Below are 20,857 nucleotides of genomic sequence, written 5' to 3'. Positions count from 1 at the left end.
GTGGAGGAAGCGGTTTCTTCACACCCCCCCCCCCCCGCCCTCCCCAGCCCTGTGCAATTAAGCCATCTGGAGGCTGGAAGCGGATGGTATTTGTAAATGACAGTGCCGTGTGGCTCCTTTGCTCCGTAAATGTCCGTACGGTGATTGATCTGTGAGGGCATTGACTGAAAGCCTGCGAGACTGTCGGCATGACGCCTTTTGTGACCCAACAATTTCATTCTCTAATGAAGCTGAAAGTGCTCCTCGTTTTGTGTTGCTTTCTTATTTTCTGAATCTGAGAGTGGATTTTCTATCGTTTTATGTTGCTAGACAAAAGAACACGAGTAATAGTACACACTTGAGGACTTAATCTCATTTTACTAGTGCGATTTTAACTTAGGTATAAGGTTTTCTTTCGGAATTAGGATTTAAGAATGCCATTTTTTTTTTCTGCACTGTGATGCGTGTAAGCTTCACATTTTGTCCCAAGTCAGTCTCAGCTGACGAGAACTGCTAGACAGCCAGGGCAGCATCTTTAACCAAGGTACAGTGTGTATTCATCCATTTCCCCAGCATCATGCTCTGGGAGCTGCAGAATCGGTGAATTTGTGTTCCACAATACAGAATTTGTATTCTAATAAAAAGCAGTAAGAAGGAAGTGTTTAAAAATACTTAGTATAGTTTCATTTTTACCACCAGGCAGCTTTTTTTGTTGTGATACATGAAAATGTGCTTTTGTTATCTGCATTTTCTCAGCTGTGCAGATGCAGGTAGAAGCTGTCAGTATCTGAAAACTTTCATATAGACATTTTAAACTGATTCTAAGAAAAAGTAGTTTTTCATCTGCCAAACTGAACAGCTCGGAAGTGATAAAAATTAATGACAATAAATATTAAAAACATTCAGCTTTAGAATGCTGTCTCCAGGTCTGTATTTAGTTTCATAATGTTATGGTTATTTCAGCCCAGCCTTCTAACTCCCTCAGCATACTTCTGCAACATGGCTGAAGGTGCAGTCGGGAAATACCACATTCTAGGTACAAAGTGAAAAAGATGGAAGGAGAGATGGCAAAGCATAATTTTAAAGGGGAAACATTTGTTAGTACTGTTTAAAGTCAGATGTAGATTTTAGTATTAAGCTCTGAAAATACAGTAAATCAGTCAGAAATAACGTGATGCTTTATTTTGTGATACTTAGAGGATCCCAGAGTGTTTATGAGAAGAGACTTCTGATAAGCACTACTCAAATACAAGCAGTTACGTGCATAAGACTCTAGACGTAGAAATAGGTTAGTAAAAATATATTCCTTTATAGATGAGAACCTTGAGGCTCAAAGGAGGCTGAATCTTTTGCTGAAGGTCACATACACTGTTGGAATGTAGAAGTGTAACCTATCTCATCTTCCACTCTCAACCTTTTTGTTATTTTAATGTGTCTTTCACAAGAAAGAAAACTGCATATATTCTTATTTGTAAATAAGGTATTTCTACATTAGAACTCTTCTGTTCTAACAACTGAGACTGGTTTCCTTTTTGAAGTGTTTTCTTTGTCCTAGAATTAGATTGAGTTATTACTAAACAATCCTAAGGATAAAGATTGTCATACAGTATCTCCCCTTTTTTAAAAGTACCAAACCCATGTCAGTCCAGTGTTGCATACTGTGGATTGGAAGATTATTGCTTTTGATTTCTACTTAGCGGAAGACAGTACGTGCAATACCCTTACCAGTGCGCATGTCTTGCATAGAACTGCTAAAACCAGGCGACTTCCCTAGCAAGCACAACCGTGACAGACAAAAGCATTTACTCAGATTAAACAATCAGAAAACGGTTACTTCTTTTTATTTGGAGACTAATCCTTGGAGAAAAGTCACATGAACATTTTCTTGTGTTAATACAGCAGTATGTTCTGTTACTTGAATCCTCTTTCTGTGATGCACCATGTGTTCTGCTGATAAATTGCATCCCTCTGTCTTTGATCTGATGATGCCTGTGCCATGCTATTATTGCAATTTTTGGAGATTTTTCTGTTGCATGTTTTGTAGAGGAGAAAATGACTGGCCATGGAAACAGAGAAAGAAAGTGTAAGGAATTTCTTAGACAATTTGATTTTTAAACATTTACTCTGTTTCCTGTTTTTGGATATTTTATATTGGCTTTAATTCAAAGTTTAAAGTCATTTAGTGAAGAGAATATTGCAAAGTAAATTTGGAAAAAAAGCTTTCTTTTTCACACAATACAGGGGGCTATGCAAATAAAATGAAGTTCAGTAGGGTATGTGAAAATCTCTATTATTTACTTGCAAATCTTTTTCTCGTTTTGAGCATATTATTGTACTGATTTAAAAATCCTTTCATGAAGCACTTGTTACATTGTAGCATTTCTTCAGTGCTAGTACATTAAGAATGGGTGAACAATAGCTATGCTGTATGTTTTGATTTTTTTATGTGGACCATGCATAGTATAAAACACTAATGAACATAAAATTGTTGGGTTTACATAGCGCAGTTTTATGAGTGAAAAATCACAGTGACATCTGTTTAAATTATTGCCCCTTTCCAGAAAATTCAAAGCAAATCAGAAAATATTTTGTGCATTTATGTATCAACCACATAATCCTGGTGTAAAAAATAAAATCCATAGCTGTAAATTGAACTGTTGAATATGTGAGCAAACATTTCACAGAGTTTTCCTTGGAAAAGCAGGTGTGTGAAATAGTGTCTTAAAACTGTGAAAATCAATATTGTCACTGTCTAAAAAAAAATCACGAACTTCTGAAAATAAATGGCAATGAATAACATTGAAATACCTAAAAAATTGAGCTGGTTATACATTTTTTCTTTAATTTGCAAGTGTATGAAATAAGATCATTTGTATAAGATGTAGGCAAAGGTCATGTATGAGTGTCTGCATCAGAATATTCCAAATTAGGTACACCCTACTTGAAGTAATTGTGTTTGAAGATACCCCTTGTAGAAGATGGATTTTCCATATCATGGTAATGGAAATCTTATGCTGAGAATTGCAGGAAAGGTCAATCTAAAATAGTACAGAAGTACCATTTATATATATATATATATATATATTTTTTTTTTTTTTCGATTGCAGGTGTGATGAATGCAGACTTTGCTACCATTTTGGCTGTCTAGACCCTCCCTTGAAAAAGTCTCCTAAACAGACTGGCTATGGATGGATTTGTCAGGAATGTGACTCTACATCCTCCAAAGTAAGTTAATTCATCCTGTGAAACAGCTGAAGTATTCTGGTTTTAGCAGTCTTACTTAGCGTCTGAAGATTTTGTTGAATTGCTGTACGTAGGTCTCCTCTGAAAAACAGTAGGTCATAAAATAATGATTTCAGATTCTCTGTAAAACAGGTGAAAACCAGAATGTATGCAAAATGGAAATAATCAATAAAGAGAATTTTGTTTTCCTAGTTAAATACTTTTTTTTCACATTGCATTCTGTCTGAGAAAGGAGTGAGTATGAATACTATATCAGAACTGGTAACTATTGACAAGTGAGAGTATTTCAGGAGTAGTGCAGAATACAAACCTTTAAAGACAGAGTTAGAAAATACATGTTCTTCTAAATAAATCAAGATGATTTGAATTACGAAAGCTGTTTTTTCCATTGGGATATTGTATAAAGGTTGTTAATACTTCATATAGATTGGTGTGCCTTGATCAAATACAACATTTTAAAGCTAGAACTAAATTTTTGACGTGAATTAAATCTCTTTAATAATATTGACAGTAATATTATGCTTCTGTAGTACTGACTTTTCAAAAAATAAAGGTTTTGATTCTTTCTTTGCCCAGAAGATTCTTTAGTACTGGTGTTCTTTTCTATTGTCAGCACATCTCTGAAGAGACACTTTCCAATTGATTTTCAGAATTGGTTTTATAAATGCATCTGATACCTCAGCGTTAAAATAACAGAGCCTTCTAAAAGTCTTTAAAATTTTACAGGCTATTCTGCCACTTTCTTTGTAGTTCGCAGAATTGTTTAACTAGTGAGGAAGTGACTCAGTGTTTGGATACCCAGGGACACAGCTATGCAAAGATGCTGTCAGAAGTTACGTGTTAGCGTACTTGGATACTTAAACTCTCTCATTATATTACTCTTAAAAATGGGAGATACAAAATGTTCAGAGAGAGTTATAATATTTTGACTTGCTAGTGTCCCTTTCCAACTGGAGAAATACGGTATTCAGTTTCACCTGGGAGGGTTAATCTAATTGTTCTTGTGTAAGGAGATATGAAGACAGACGTCGGAAATTAGCTGTCCACTATAGTTTGGACATCAAGCAATCTTTCTTGAATGCCACTTACATGCAGCGGATGTTCCAAGAGTGAAATAAAATTGTTATTGAATTTCCGTCACCTGCTTAAACTAAGAGGGGTTCTTGATAGCGTTGGTGAAAATCTTGCATCTCCTGTTTTCTTCGTTTCTTCTGAATAAACAGAATAAATAGGGTTCGTAATTTGAATGTGTTTTGCAGGAAATTAGAACACTGTGTACCAGATGAAATTTTAAAAATACTTTATCATGTAAATTGAGTGTGATTGATTTCACTTAGCACAAGACGTGTTCGTTTTAAGGTGCATGTTAAAAAATACATTGTTCTGAAGAGTAAACAAAGTTTATCATTAGAATGATGATAAATATTGTGTTAACTTAGTGATTAGTACAAATGAAAAAAAACAACTTCTTATTGTGTCTAATTTTCTTTTTCATTCATAGACATTTTTAATGAGTAATTTTAAATAAAGTCTGGCACTTTCAAGCTCAGGCGATTTGAATTGTGTAGGAGTGCAGATGTAGTGCATGTGAAAGGTCCTGAAAACTGGTCTTGTGGGGACTCCTTGTGGCTTTGCTTAGGCACTTCCCCATGGCTTTTCCATGGAGTTGTGCAGAGAAGTTTCTCTGAAAAAAAGCTGTATTGCTCTCTCCGTTTTAGAAAGTTTTCTTAGGTAGCTTTTTTATTTTTGCTGTATTCCATAGCGCGTAACAAAATCAAAGCACATGGTCTTGAGTTAAACTCCTTACAGACCTTCATTAATGTGAACGTACTATTTAAAGGATTAGGGCTTTGTCTATGTACACAATAGTTTTCAAAGTCAATATTCTGTACGGCTTTAGGATTGCGTATTATTTACCCGCGATACTGCACAGCTTTTCGCAGCCAGGAGGAGCTGGGACGATAGAGGCTTTTTGTGCCCCTCGCTAGAGGGAGTAGTCTCTCAGAGGTGTACTTAGCGCTCCGAGGAGGAAAACCGTAGAGAAGGTTACGATGTTTGCTGCACTCTGCCTGACCTGTGAGTGAATTGCAAGCCTGAGCTACCAGCAATTTCAATCTCTCAGTCACTCACTAAATCCAATTTTTGGTGTGTCACCGTGAAGTTTCTTGTACGGGTTAAAGCAGTGAAATGGGATTGATTTTCCAGCGTTGGCCAAGGAGGCTATTGTTTAGTTTTCTTTCCTTCAACTTTGTTACAGTACACATTTTAAAATTCCTCAATATATATCTTCTCTAGCAGTGTTGGGCCTTGAAAACAATTGACAGGTAAATTACACTGCTTCAGTGACGAGAGAGATTATAGTGCACAGCATATAATGGTTCAGTTAGTTTTTATTTCTAATTATGAATTTCAATTTTAGATGCTCAGGAAAACTTGCATACTGCTGACAACAAAGATTTCAGATTTTGCTAAGCACTTGCAGGTGTCAGCAGTATACAGGGATGTAATTTAGCAGCAATAAACATATGCTTTAAATTGTTATCTGTCACAAGTGTTGGACATGCTACTTCCATTTTGCTCATACTACTCACAGGTTTCTCCAGCAATTGTGTCAGTTTTTCTGCCAGCGTAACGTATTCCCATATTACCCTGCCTGTCAAATAATAGACAGACAGTGACTTTGCTTTAGGGCATGAGGGCAACAGCTTCTCTGCTGGTAATACTTGCTGTCACTTTTATGGAATGGGTGATGCTCACTACTAAAGTCTGACAAGCTCTCTCATCTCAGAAACATTGTAGATTTTGTTACATCACATGAAAGCTGAAGTAAACCTATAAGCTCTCCATTTCTATAACATTATCCACCTACCCTGTGAAAGGATTACGGTGCGCTTTCAGGATTGCCAAACAGCACTCTAAATCATAAATTTCCTGATAGTTTCACATAGTGATATGCAGAAGGAATATAGAACCTTATTTGAGTTGAATTTAATAAAAAGAAGATAAACAAAATATGAACCAAATTATTCAGTAGTATGATGTGGTATTCACTAGAAATAAATGTGGCCTGACCATTTGTTTGTTATGTGCGATAGGGGTCCCGTTATGAGGCCTCCTTATTATTAGATGTGGATTCCTTTCTGTTGCCTTCCATTTAAAAAGTACTGTTTAAAACATCTCCTCCAATTTTGAAAATTTGCAAAGGACCAAGGCAGCAAAGAATTTAAACATATATCATGATGGTTACAATGACCATGCTAGTTAGGTTTCTATCGGCTCATCTTTGCGTACAATCTGTTTTGCAAAACGCTGCAGAGTGTACATGTCAGGTCATTATTTGAGTGCTGCAAGATCAGCTGCCTTGTCTCCAGACTTCTGTTTAGTTTGCTTTTATTTCATCTTTTTACTGATTGCAGTTTGTCAGTGAAAATAAATTGTCAGTATATATGCATAGAATTCTCATCTAAACCCCTCAGGAAGTATTTTCTGCAGCTACAAATACATGACATGCCAACCCTGGCAAGCAGTATTTTTTTGTACACTTTTTGTGTTGGAAAGCAATCATGGGTGATTTTTCTCATTAGCCAAGTAGAAGCATTTCTTTGGGTATATCTTGCTTTCACACAGTGAATAAGCAAATGCAATTGGACACTGTAATATTAAAATAGTGAATATAATGTTTGAAATAATATTTTGAATTAAAAATACTGCTAAAATGTACAGTGTATTTCAAACCTCTTAATTTGGTCAGATAAAAAGAAAAAAGTGAGCAATTCAATTTAATTCCTGTAGTCCGTGTAATTTTATTCTGGTAAAAAATAAAGTGGGTGGTTAAGAAGGCCTATGAGGAGTGTAGAAGTTGCTGATCCTGCTCGTGAGTTGTGCAGGTGACAATCTCATTATGGTTTAGCTATCTAATTTGATTTTCTTCATTATGCCTTTTTTTTCAAACTCAGGAAGCATTTCCTCATACATGTAGTTTCACACAAGTGTGTTAAAAAATAAACAATGAATCCAGAAATTCCTGATGTCAAGGTCTGAAAATTTAGGAAATACCAAAATTAAGGTGGCATGCCACGCTTTAAGTCCTTTTGTGGCTATGCGTGAATGTGCAGCCTTTAAACACGTCATGCTGTGATTTATTTATTTTTTCCCCCCTATAGGACCCCTGCCTTCTCTGATTTATCTGTCAGGGGTCAAAAAAAGGGATTAGTTTGGGTTGGCTATTAGAAGAAGATACTGTCTTTAGGTTTTGTAAGGCATTAAAACTGAAGCCGTAATTTCAGGAATAGAACCGAAATTTGTCTTACCCCAGAGCTCCTGTGAAAATTAGACCAACTAAAATTTTCAAATGTTCAGTAATTTTTTTCTCCTTGTTTGCTGTTGCACAGCTTGGATCCCTTGGCCCAACATGCAAAAATGCTGAATTCTCAAAAGCTGCGGTGGGTGATAGAGTAAGCTGTGTTTTGAAAGTACAAAGTCTCCGTAATTACGTGGTCTGGACTATTGGAAATTGAATAAGTGATTTAATAGAAATTTTAGTTCTTACTCTCCCTGTGTCTTGGCTTCTGTTCTGTAAAATGTCAATACTGCTCCCTTATTTTAGACATTTTCCTTAGATTTGGATGAACTCTTCTCTGGAGCTGCCTTTTCCTGTCCGCTGGCTATAGGAGGGAGCCGAGACAGCTAGTTTAGATTAGCGAGGGTTATAGTTTAGGTGGGATTCTCCTTGCCTGAGTACACACAGAAGAGGATTGAATCAGCATTGCATGGACAGACTTTGTGTAGGCGTTTACTAAATGTTCAGAACAAAACATTTTAAATATAGCCAATATCTTTAACATTTTATATATACAGGAAAGCCCTATTTGAATATAATACATGAGGTTGGCATACAGTGGTAATATATAGTCATGTTTAGTCATGTCTTAAGTATGTTTTATGTATGATCTGTTATTCAATACAATGTGATTTTAAGTAGTTATATTCGAAATACATCTTTCAAAAAATAAACCAAAAAATCCTTAAAGGTCTTTTGTATTCAAACTTGTTTCAGTTGCGTATTCTGACAAAGGGTAACTGCAACCGTAAAGAAACTGTGACCCTAATTTCGTCAGCTTACGTCAGAGAGGCTATTGCATCAGAGCACCTTCTTTTGAGGACACAACACACAAGCAAATGTACTGCCACCATGGCAAACAGCAGTGCTGGTGGAAAATGATAAAAGAATACTGCTAATAAACCTGCTTGCTGATACAAGCAGAACATAATATAATGGAAAGAAGTTCAATTTTCATGCAACATTTTTCAGCCAGGATTTAGGAGTATTTCAAACTGGTTTACAGAATAACAAATTGCATAGTGTAATTCACTGAATTAATTTGTGAAGGTAGGATCTGTCTTCACTTTTACTAGGTATGGATATTATGATCTATTTTATTGTAGGGTCATCAAGAAAGGTGGAGTTAAACATTTTTGTGTGTATTCATCTGTTTTAAAGTTGGGTGAGGAGAGTCGAATTATGCTACATAAATCAGCTTAGGAGTTTGGTGTCTTGTCTGGCATGGAACAAAAGATGTTTTTTATTTAGCAACTGGAAAATATGTGATACTTTGAAATCATTGTTGTCTTCCTAGGTTTGTGAGGAGCTGTCAAACATTGGCACTGGAATGGTTTCCTTAAAATTAAACAACAGAAAATTACGCAAATCTGTAAGGCCATGTGAAGGTTTAACACAAGTTCTTACACCACTTATGCCCTTGTTTTAAGAACTTCAGTGATGCCAAACCGTGGCACAGAATCGAATTTCACTATCAAGATGGTCAAAAAAAAAAAAGGGTGAAATTGCAGCGTATGGTAATTCTTATCAGTTGGCTGAAATCTTGCCAGCTGTGTTTTGATATTTGCTCCCCAGGTATCATATTGAAAAAAAGGAGTTGGCATGGCCTCTGCTATTTTCTGGCAAACAGGTATAATACAACTATGTAATGATGAATTTATACCATAAAATATTCCAAAAATAATCAGCCTTGAAATTAACTTAAGATGGGACTTGATTTATGAATAGCGGATAAGCTCAGCATAAAGTTAGTTGGTATTAAATCCCCAAATTAATCCAAATAATCAGATACACTTAGTTGGCAGAAGGTTCCTATAGTATAGGTGGGAAGCTTAGGCTTTAATGAAAAAAAAGGTTAAGCACTGTAAAGTATTTCTGGAGAGGATGCTTATTTTAAATATTTTAATCCTCCTCATCAAAATCAGTTCTACCAGTTCCAGTACCCTGTGGTACTGACTGCCATATCCTCATCATGGACTTCTAGTGCTTGTGCTGCTTCTTAGGTGCAACTTAACTGTAGTAAAAAATAGACAGTACAGTACAGCATTGTCTTTCCTATAACGTTGTCTGAACAAGTCTCTTTGACTGGTTAAACAGATGACAGTACAATTAATACCAGCCAGAAGTTTAAAGAAATTGGAATATAGGGATCCTTTTCTTAGTGAGGTATTGTTGTTCCAAAGGTAATACCAGATTTCTGATTTTGAAGGATAACACTGGGATAGATCAAAGAGCATTAATTAAAATATGTAAAATATAAAGTACCAATTAGGAGTGCAAAGCAGAATACATAATTTTGTCTTGCATTAAACTTTGTCAATAACCATCTGTTATAATAAACCTGGTAAGAGTCTCTTTTCCCAGACACTGCTATGCACAGCAGTTTTAAATGAGTATTTTTGTCAAAAAGCCCCATTTTAATGGTGCTTGGTCCAAAAATTGTTTGGTTTGCAAGATTCATTTTCTTCCCCATATTTTTTCTCATCCAGGAGACTGAAGAAATGCCTTGCTGCTAAACTTCATTCACTCTTTTGCATAAACAACCCAACAATGCAGAATATTTTTCCAAAGCTGAAACTTTGCACTTTGTAAGTTCTTTTTCTTAATGGGGGAGCAGCAGTATCATTTAATGCCTTCCATAACGCTGAATATTTTGTGACAAAAGCAGGAGGAAAAAGTACTTCGAATACTACTGAAAAGAGTGATTCATTCTGATGCCATTACATGTATACCCCTTATATTACCTTTAAAATGAAGCAAATTGTTTTTTTCAAGAGGCTTTGTGAGTGTCTCACCAGTCAAATTATTACTGGGTTAGTCCTGCTTTTCATAAGTTGTCTTGACAGTTTGCTTTTTGGCGACTAAAAATATGCTACTAACGTAAAAACAAACAAGGATGGGTGAAATTAGAAACAAGCTTGGTCATAAATAATTGCTTTGGTTAAAATACACACCCATGTTTAATTTCCAGTGGGACATTGAAGAGACATGTGATTAGTAAAGTACTGGACTTAAAAATAATTAAATTGTAAACACAGCATAGTGATTATACATGTTTCCTGCATGTAATCTGAATATACAGAATCTAATATTTTAATGACTAAACCTCTACTTTAGATGTGGTTTAGTTTAGGTAGAACAAGTATTACCTACTCTAAGGTAGTGGTTAAGGAAGCACAATCTCTTCATGGGCAGCTGTTAGAAATGCCAGTGCTACTCTGCACCTTATTTAGGTTATGCTTCTAACAAAATCTGCTTACAGTTATGGTTTATCTGGGAAGTAGCTCTTCTGCTGTATTATGACTTCCACTTACTAAGCCATGACAAAATGAATTTACAGCCTATGTTGCCTGCTGCTGTAGTGCTGAGTGCCAAGGGATCTCTGCTGAGACCTATCTGCAATTGGGAAAAATCCAAAACGCAGCCAGCATCATGTTTGAAGTAAAGCCACTAAACCTGATTTTATGCTAACGCAGCGCGAGAGAAGAAGAAACGAGAGCGCTTTCTCCACCCTGAGCAGCACCCCGCAACAGGAAGATTTTACACCTCCTCTCTGGTGTGCAGCTGTGCATGCTCCCAAAGAAAGTGAGAGGGCCAAAAGAGGAGTAGTGTCTGGGAAGGACAAGGGGAATGGTTGCTCCTAAAAGAACTGAAGGCTTTCTCTGTCTTGCTTTTGAAAATCAGTTTCTAGATATTTATAATATTGAACAGCATTGCGACAGTGAATTTTACATATTGAAGACCCTATACTGAATGTAAAAGACACAGAGATAGTAGTTTTAGCTCGTTTTCTCTGTTTTACATTCCTTTTTAAGTGAAGTCGCGAAAGGGGATATATGCATTTGAAAGTCACCAAATTGTAGCTGCCAAAGCATCATAGCTTACCCCACTGATACACGTGCAGATGTACTGCATCAATCCAGTTGCCTTCCTACTTCTGGAGTTCCTAAAATAATGAGCCTTTGGAGTATTGATAATGAGGGGCTTCATGCTGACAGTGGAGTCGTAAACAAATTTACAATAAATTGTAATTGACTACTTTCTGTTAGCAACCCTATTGGAAGTTTTGATTGTTATTTACTTAATAGTAGAACACATGTTGATTTTTTTAAAGCATCTGAAAAAAGTGTGAATGAAAAGCTTGTAGCTGACTTCTGAATTTTTTTCATCTTTTGAGCCTTGATAAAATTCTTGGTTTAGATGATGTAAGCTGCCAGGAGGGCAGTATTAAAAAACAATACTCATGAAGAATTGAAGACTCAACAGAAAATAACAAAGGGTTTGTGCTTTTTAATGACATAAACAAAGGGAGTCCTGAGAGGTGCAAAGGTGTATCTGGAGTCTGGTGACATCCTGTTCCACTCTAATTTTGCAAAGTAGTGTTCTGTTTTTACCAAATTCCTGAGATAAATTTCTTTACCTAGAAATATATTTCTTGCCTTATGTTTTGTAGAGAACTAGAAGGCATGTAATTAAGGAAGAATTATATATCTTAATTGCTTACTAGTCCAACTTTATTACCCTGCAGATTATCTCAACACATCACCTGTAATCGTATTCTGTATGACGGAAGAAGAATTAGATCTTTAATTGTTAGTCTCTGGATAAGATCTGAACATACTACCATAGTTGCCTAATTACCTGCTCATGTTTACTCTCAAGGTTGATTTTATTTTAAAGTCTTCTCAAAGGAATGCAGCCATTTATCACTATAAGTAATGTGTCACTCATCAGTATAAATTACTAATGCTAAATCTGATCATATTGAACCAGGAGAGAGAAAGGAGAGGGGGGAAAGAAACCAAAAAGGTGCTGTTTTGTGAAGTGCTAAGCAAGTAATGAATTCTAGCAGAGTCAAGATTTGCTTTTCGTCGCGGTGTTACATAGTGGCAGTGAGGTTTAGTTGCCATTCGCAAATAGAGGTTCTCTTAGTGCCAGCCACATTTAATCACATTTTGTAGAAGACAGCTGGGCATTGCCCGTTTGTGCTGTGTCAGCCACTTTCTGTGCAAAGGAGTCTCATCGCTTGGATTTTAGCATTCTGTAGCAGAAAAGTTCCCTCTGCTTAAAATTGCCTCAGCAAACAGCTTGTATGGGAACATAACTGTAAGAGCATTACAATCAGCTCTACCAAGAAAAAGCACAAATATTATGTGGAATTATAAGATTTTTTTTTAGAAGATTTTTCGCAAGACCTTTAAAATGTATAGTGCAGTGTTAGAATCTGGTAGCAATTAAGTTTATCTTATTTTTTTTTTTAGTAAATGTGTCTTTGGTAGCGGTTGAAAATGATTATCTGGTTCAGTGGTTTGAAACACCTTTGGGCATGTTTGAAAAGTCTTAAGTGTATTTCAGCTGCATCAAATGGTACCAAAAGATTTCATATGCGGAAAACCTTGGAATCTGTAGATATCAAGATTTTTTCTAGCTACTAATCTCATGAAGACTGAAGGGCAGATGGTATCCTTTCAGATGTGGTATAAATAGCCAAAGAAAAGAAGTATCAAAAAGGAAATAGCAAGATAACTCAGTATTTATGGAAGGTACACACAAGTGTACTTAGAGTGGGTTAATCACATTGCGTATTTATTTTTGGAAATTGAAGAGTGGCAGCAGATTGACACAGTCATTGACATGATGAATTTTATATGTGTAACCAGTCCTGCGCAATAAATAAGGATACATATCAGGTACTAATATTTGCAAGTGTATTGTGTAGTAAATGAATATGCAGTTTGTCGTGCCATTTTTTTCTAGCACATAGTATCTCCACTGCTTGTTTATGTTGAAAGTATTGCAGAAGGCAGAGGAACTTCAGAGCAAAATGGTATTCCAAATACTTTTTTAATTGCTAGTGGTGAGGAGCTCTTTGAAGGTTATTACAGGATGTCTGTATTAATGTAAGGATAGCTTCAAGAATCTTACATTTCAAAGGTAATTATAAGAAAATACAAAAAGTTTGAGATTTGGGAGCTGTGATTTATAAATTTCTTATTAATTCTCTCACTGGAATGACCTGTAGACCTATATTTGTTTATGTGCTTTCTGGGTACAGCATAGACAGAGACTGAAAAGCTCCTTGATATGAAATAGTAAAATATTCAGCAGACAATTTGTACCATTTCTCAGATGCCCTGGTTAATACACAATGAATCATTTTACCCACTGACTCATTCTTCCATGCAAAGCGATGTGGTTCAGGTAATGAATAGTAAGATGGCTTAAGCAATCCCTTGGGAAATATGATTTTGAACCCTCTAAAAGAGGAGGAAGAGGCAAGTGAACCAGGAGCTTCCTATGATGGTTGAATGTACTCACCAAGTAATTAAAGGGCAGCAATCAAACCATCATCTAAAAGTAAGGCATTAAGTGTGTGTATTTTTTTTTTAATTTGTAAAAATGAAGAAAAAAAAAAAAGGAGGGAGGGGAAGTTGTTAGACCCCAGAGAGCTTTCGGTGTAGTGAATTTCAGGAGGAGGAATGGAACTGTTGATAATCCAGGGTAATACTAGTGAATTCTGCATAAAGCTAGTATTTAAAATTCTCTGTTACTTTGAACATTTTGTATTGATTAGCTTAAATGGTTCTACACTGCCGTATACTTGTTTTCATGGATCTGCATTTGAGGTATCTTAGTGTGTATTTGTCTTAGCATTTTGGTTAAGATCAGGAATGAATTTTTGAAAGCAGTCACCCCATTGCCACCAGTCGCTACACTATGGTTCACATTACAGAGCGATCTCGAGTGTGCAGACCCTGTTCCTGTCAGGAGACACTAAAGCTGAGGATGTATTCTGGCTGTGAACGGGCATGCCATCTCTGCAACCAAACGTGGTATCTTTGAAACATGTGTAGCACATCTGGCTGATCCTCAGCACCAGCTGCTGTGCTCTGCAGGGCTGTTCCTGTCGCACCAGGATAGCTACTGGTGTGAAGTGACTATTAAAACCACGCTTAGGTTTGCTGTATTGAATTTATATTTGTGGTTTAGTTTCATTGGCTACAAAAGTTATTTCATTCTTATTTTCAGAAGAGAATTTGTGGAATTCACGCATCAGTATTCTCGAGGTTGAAAGCTTAAAAATTAATACGCGGGTATATACTGCTACGTTATTAAATTTTATAATTTATATGTTTGTATAAGCACTGTATGCGTATGTGATGTTATGAGCAACTATATTTAAGAGGAAGGGACTTGGTGTGTGTTTTTACTACAGATGAGAAACATAAAAAGGATTTTTGTCTGACAGATGTAATCTTTAAAAAAAAGAAAACAACACAGGGAAAATATTAATGTCTCCTAAAACAAGGCAGTAAAGTTGAAATTTAAATGAATTTAGCCCCATCATTCCATGTATCATTTACAGTGTTCTTAATTAGAGAAGAATGAGGAATTTCCAGGCCTTTCTGAGGATGCTTTAAAACAGCGGCACTAGTTGTGACCTTTCAGTTCCTGTGGGCTCAGCAAAAGATGGCTGATTAATGTCACATCTTAAATTGTGGCAACTGGGCTCCTCATTGCCTCCTTAGTAAACAGCCCGCTGTCAGTGTAGCTCAGTTTGACAGAATAAAATATCCTTCTGCTTTAGCTGGCTACTTCATATTAATAAGAGTATCTGTCTCTATTTAGTAGTATAAAGTTATATGGACATTTTCTTTAATTACTCTAGTGAATAGCGTGAAGGAGTAATTCAGGGTCACCCACAAAATAGTGTTCCTAGCATTTGTTTGAAGCTTCTTAAAGGATGTCCAAGAGATTTTTTTAATTTGGCAGATTCAGATGTTAGATCTGAAAAGGAGGATGTAAGACAGATTTTTATAAAACTTTTCTGTAGATAGATTCATTCTTTAAAAATGTTTTTGTGGTCTTGAATTAATGTTTTATTTTTCTGCTTTATCAGTTGAAAATAAATCTGCTACTTTTCAAGAAAAGACAGAGAGAGAGGAAGTGAGGGGGAGAGGGAAAAGCAGAATGGGAAAAAAATAATGAGACTGCAAGAAGCACCCTTGGCGTAGAAGGGGAAATGTGAGCGCACACAGGCTCATAAGAATGAGAAAATTCTACATGGAGTAACACAAAGAAACCCTTATGGAGGAGAATGGGATGAATTAAGAAAAAGAGCCATGGCACAGTGCAGAGAAGGATGTGGAGGGCACACAGAGAGCCTTCCCCCAGAGCAGGGTAGAGTGCTTATGGAAAACCTCTGGAGCACAGGCAGATAAGGGGGTGCCATATAAGGAAAGTTTAGGGAGCTATAAAACTTGCCTAATAAACTTAAACTGCAAAAAATGATGTACTGTGCAATCCCTTTCTTTATTTCATCTTGTTACTGGAAAAAAATTCTGGAAGTGGGGAGAGATGAAAACCAGCCTTGATTTAATAAGTAGCCTTTGATGATTTTGTGATGATTTTAGTGATCACACATTTTAATATCACTCTGTTTTGCATTATGTTGGGAAAATCTGGACTCAAGGAGTTGAAGAGCAAGAATCAGTGCTGATGAAGATGTAAGGAGATAAATAAATATTACTTAAAGGACTTCTCAAAGGGGGAAAAAACCCAGCCCTATGAATGTGCTGACCCTGTCTTGAGAATTAAGTTAGATGGTACAATTTAAAGCTTTGTTCCAACATCTGACAGACACACTCTGCATGCTGATGCATAATATCTGAAGATTGTGTGCTTGAAAGAAAGCCTTTTCTGAGCTACGTTCTATTTTTGTTAGAATAAAGCAGCTGCTTTTTGGAGCAGCGATCTTCTCAAGTGCTCAGTCTTCTAGTTCAAGTTCAGTATTAGCCAAGTATTGTCAGCTAATTCTGCGTATGCTTTCTCTCGAGTTGCTGAAGTGGAGTGAAGCAGACTACTTCGACCATAAATGGTGCAAATGTGCAGCTTGACCCTGAGAGGTGGAAGTGAGTTTGCTGCTGTACCTTGCTCCCAAGTTGTCACCGCCTCAGCAATCCAAGAGCGTGGAAAGTTTGGGGCAATTTAAACCTGATTTGATAAGAAGTACAGATGGAGTAAAACTATCTTTCAGAAACACTAAATGGATAGATTTCTGTGGCCTGCCCGTGATCATTTCTGCAGGAAGAAAACATTGCTTAAGGAACCAGACAACTGCAAAGCCAAATGTAGCATTACTAATGGAGCAGTTGTAGCTGCAGCACTGCCTTCCACAAGTAATAGCAGGTGGCTTTGTACCTCTGTTTTCTAGAAAAAAATTGTTTTAAATCTGAGGTCTGAAGTGCCGCTATCATTCTGTAAATATATTGAAGTCAACAATTGCAAGTTATGTGCAACGTACGGAGAGCCACACAGTAAGCACCACACTACTGTGGCTGTAGATGCATGTGCTGTGTTTGAGAATTTGTTTTGCGACTTTTGATGTTTTTTTCTTTCAGAGGGGAGAAAAAAGGATCAGAGAGATCAGAGCTGTACAAAGTGGGCCCAGGGAAGATGAAATATCCAGATCCAGCAGTAATAAATTATGTGTGTATTGTCTTAAAAGAGCTTTTAGAACTCCATAAAATAACTTTTAAAATCCATAAAATATAAAATTAGACCAAAAATAACTTTCTAGGCTTTAGTATATGCCTATAACCTAATTCATAATAAAAAAATAGCAGAACAATATGTGGGAAGAAAGCAGTGTGGACGAAAAAAGAAAAAATATTGAGTTACTCTTATATGCAATGATAATGGCATAGTATAGCAGTCTTTCCAGTATATTAATATCCTGCAAAAGGATATTCATATAAAATCTGTTGCTCTGGTGCACCACATAATTACCAAATTATGCAAGACATAGGAGATTTAGCACAAAAAGGATAGATACTGGCTTTTGCTTTTATTGAAGGAAATCTAGAAATTTCTGGTGATGAAAAGAGATGTTCCTTTTTGTACAGTAATTTTTGCCAATAGTTTGAGCCATGCTGTAGCTGTTATCAGTTGCTTTAATCCATGACAGTAACAGGAAAGTTATATTCCTTTGCGTTATATATACAAAATGAGATTACTGTGGTGAATCTATATTTTGAAGTTTAATTCCATGTTTTGTATTCTTATGAGGTTTTATTAATTACATGTTTTAAGAGTTGATTTTGAATACAGTTCAGAGACTTTGGGGGTCAGAAAAAACTATTGAAAGTCAGGGAAGCTGAAAGAACAGCTTTTAAATGTTGGGAAACAATGAATGATGAGAAAGTAAAAGGGGAATAAAATAATCTAGGAGATTTTGATTTGAAAAGTGGAGGACTGAGTCCAAATAGAGGTAGAATTAGTACACTAATGGAAATGTAGAAAATGTGTGGGTTAGCAAGAGGAGGCTAATTCAGGTTCCAGACGTCAGTGAATTGTAATACCTTCAAATGGTAGCATGTTCTCCTGTTTAGTCCTTTTTGCGTGTGATAAAGTTGGAAGAATAAACATGAAAAACATTATTTTGAGAATGCTCTTTCTAGCTTTAAATATATGTAATTTTTTTTTTCCATTTGAAAAAGGCATCCAGAGAAAATGTATGACCCTGTTTCCTTTTGTACTTTGTTCAAACACTTATAGTAAGATACTGGCAATAGTAGCTTCCTTATTTTAAAACAACTGTAAAAGCAGGATTTCACCCTTTGACACTTGGTAGATTTCAGAGATGCAAGCTTGCTTTGTCACTGCTGTAGTTTATTGAAAGATAGAGGGATAATAAATTGAAACAGATGGGTATTTATTGGAAACTTCTTGTAACTTTATTACTTCAGATTGCACAGTGTATTTGAAGAAAAAAAATAGTGTGAGGCTAAAGAATGTAATGAAGTTTCTATGTTTGGAAAACAGAGAATTGTAAAACATTTTTCTTTTGTTTCGGGTTTTAAAAGAAGGCAGAGGTTTTAGAGCTAGGTTAAGGTTTATTACCTGAACTGGGGTAGTTTCAGAATCAGCTGAGAATGAGACGCTGTTTGTATAAACATAGAAGTCATTGTCCCCTTCTCAAGAGAGAGGAAAAATAGCCAAGGACAGAACAACGGCGTTGCCTCTGTGACTGGCAGCATAGGAGGTTAGCACATGTTTGTTGAAGGTTGCATTTGTAATTTCCTATCTTGGGGGAGGGCAGAGGAAGGCGGGAGATTGTCAGATGTTAAATAAATAAAATCAGCATGAGGAGAGTGACAAAGGCAGAATAAAAATAGGAAAGGAAATCCTACAGCTGTGGAGCATGACTTAGAAGTTTAAGGCCCGTGTTCTTCCCTCATTAATGAACAGAGGGTAAAATCTAGGAATGGCAGAGTGGTTGATCTTGCAGGTGTAAGTAAGTTGAGATGAGCTCTGCGTTTCTCCTGGGAATTTACTTTGGCCACCCGTGAACTGTGGAGGGCTGCAGATACCTCGTCTTTGCTAGATTTTACCAAATCCTGGCTAAGGTGTTGTGAACACTTTCAAAGTATGCCCCTGGGTTGTGAGAAAGACTAAGGACAGGTAGGAGTAGTCAGTCAGCTGATGGAGGGATGCTCTGCGCTCTGGGCGAGAGAGGCTCCTTCAGTCTGACCCAGAAGGGCTTTTCCTGCGCCGCACCGAAAATGATGCTCTGGGAGGCTACGAGCACTTCAATAACAATGTGCTAATTTCTTTCCGTAGTCCTTCAGCCTTAAGAAGCTGGCTTCATGCTTCAAAAAGGGCTTTTTTTCCCCCTTCCATAAGTGTAAAGGGGACAAATATTTCTACTTTGTTACTGTTAGAAGTCTTTGTTAGTAACTTTGGCTTCCAATTCATTACTGCAGTCATGTTTTCAGAGCCTGGTGTGAGAGATAAACCCGTTGCAAATGAAGAAAGCATCCATTTTCTTTCTACCTCAGGCCACACAGAATTGATTGGGGTAATAAAATGACAGTACCATGTAATGTACTGTCGGCTCTTTAATTTGAAAACTAGTTCCAGGCTGATTCAAAACTTGTTTAAAGCTAATTTATGACTTCTGTAATTTTCAACGGGACCAAGGTAAAGGATGATGTATGAAAACTGATGCAGAGTTAACGTAATATATTCAAACCTGTCAGTCTGAAATCGTCTATAAAGGCTTTGTGGGTTTGTGGGTTGATTTGTTTCGATTCTTTTTTAGTTCAGTTTTGTTCTAAAGTAGCAATGGCAGAAAAAATAGCAGATGCTTACCTTGTATAAATACCATTGTAAGACACTATTTTTCCATCATCTTGTTTCAAATGCAGCTTCTTATGCTTTCTAGCGAAGTATTTTATGCACAGGGTTTTCTTCATATACATTGGTTCTCTATTTTCTTCAAAATCAGAAGCTGTGTATGGTTTCTTTTTCGCATAAATCAACATCTGGGCTGACGGTAATGTGGATTGGTAAACAACTGCAATATTTTGTTACCATAACATTCCCTATGAATAAGCGTGTCTGTGTACATGTATCTGTATCATATTTACATATACAATACATATCTGTATTTGTGTATGGATCTTGTGTTTAATGGTTTGGTTTTTAAAAAGAAACAAAAAGTAAAAATAGTCAAGCCCTAAATTTAAGCCACAATATCAGCATAGCGTAAAATGTAAATATTTTCCTCTGAAATCTTATCACTTATACGTAGCTCACAAATGAAATACACAGCTGTTCTATATGCACTATTGATTTTTCAGCATACTGTATCGGTAATACTTGTGCACAGCAAAGGACAAAACTAAAAGAACAGTGTTTGCTTCTGTTGCTGTAGGTGGAAATAGCAAATATGCCAAGTGGGATGAAGGGGAGAAAACAACTGAAACTTTGAGGGAGGTGCTACAGTTGGGTGCACCTTCCACCTTTGAGTTCTCACCTCCTACCAGTCATCGTCACCTTTTATCTCTGCTAAGCTGAATTTAAAAAAAAGTAAAAATGCTAAATGTCCAGGACTCAGAATTTAACCAGCTACGTTTTTGTCTGCTGCCAAGACTAGCAAGCAAGTTCCATCCGAGGACTAGAATATCTGATTTGTTACATATTTGTGTCAACACATAATTCAAATACTATTTATATTGCAGAAGTGTGATTGATTCTAGCCAGTGCTGTTGTGGTACCTTAAACTGCGTGAACATTTAGGTCATATGAAAACAGACATAGTTCCAAGCAGGCTTTTCTTGCGTAAACATAATAGAATGTCTACACATTTTACGTTACCTCTTCAAGATTTCATAACTCCAAGAAGGATCATGTTCTGAGGGGCTTTGGTCAAAATCGGCATTTTGCAGGGAAAGTATAATTACTGAGCATTCTGAATTTATTTGTTTATGATGCACTTATATTTTGGTAAAA

General features: G+C 36.4%; 1 protein-coding gene across 3 annotated transcripts in view; it reads left to right on the top strand.

Annotated features, from left to right (window-relative positions):
* Positions 1-20,857, top strand: part of PHF14 (PHD finger protein 14) — a 166,584-nt gene that overhangs the window by 108,076 nt on the left and 37,651 nt on the right. For all 3 annotated transcript variants that reach the window (XM_075419260.1, XM_075419261.1, XM_075419259.1), the window contains exon 17: positions 3,087-3,204. In XM_075419260.1, the coding sequence (XP_075275375.1) occupies positions 3,087-3,204 (118 nt within the window). The remainder of the gene's footprint in view (positions 1-3,086; positions 3,205-20,857) is intronic.

The sequence above is a fragment of the Opisthocomus hoazin genome, chromosome 4, assembly GCF_030867145.1.
Source record: "Opisthocomus hoazin isolate bOpiHoa1 chromosome 4, bOpiHoa1.hap1, whole genome shotgun sequence".
Classification (NCBI taxonomy): domain Eukaryota; kingdom Metazoa; phylum Chordata; class Aves; order Opisthocomiformes; family Opisthocomidae; genus Opisthocomus; species Opisthocomus hoazin.
Note: the sequence above shows the minus strand (reverse complement) of the source record. Positions and strands in the feature narration are given on the sequence as shown.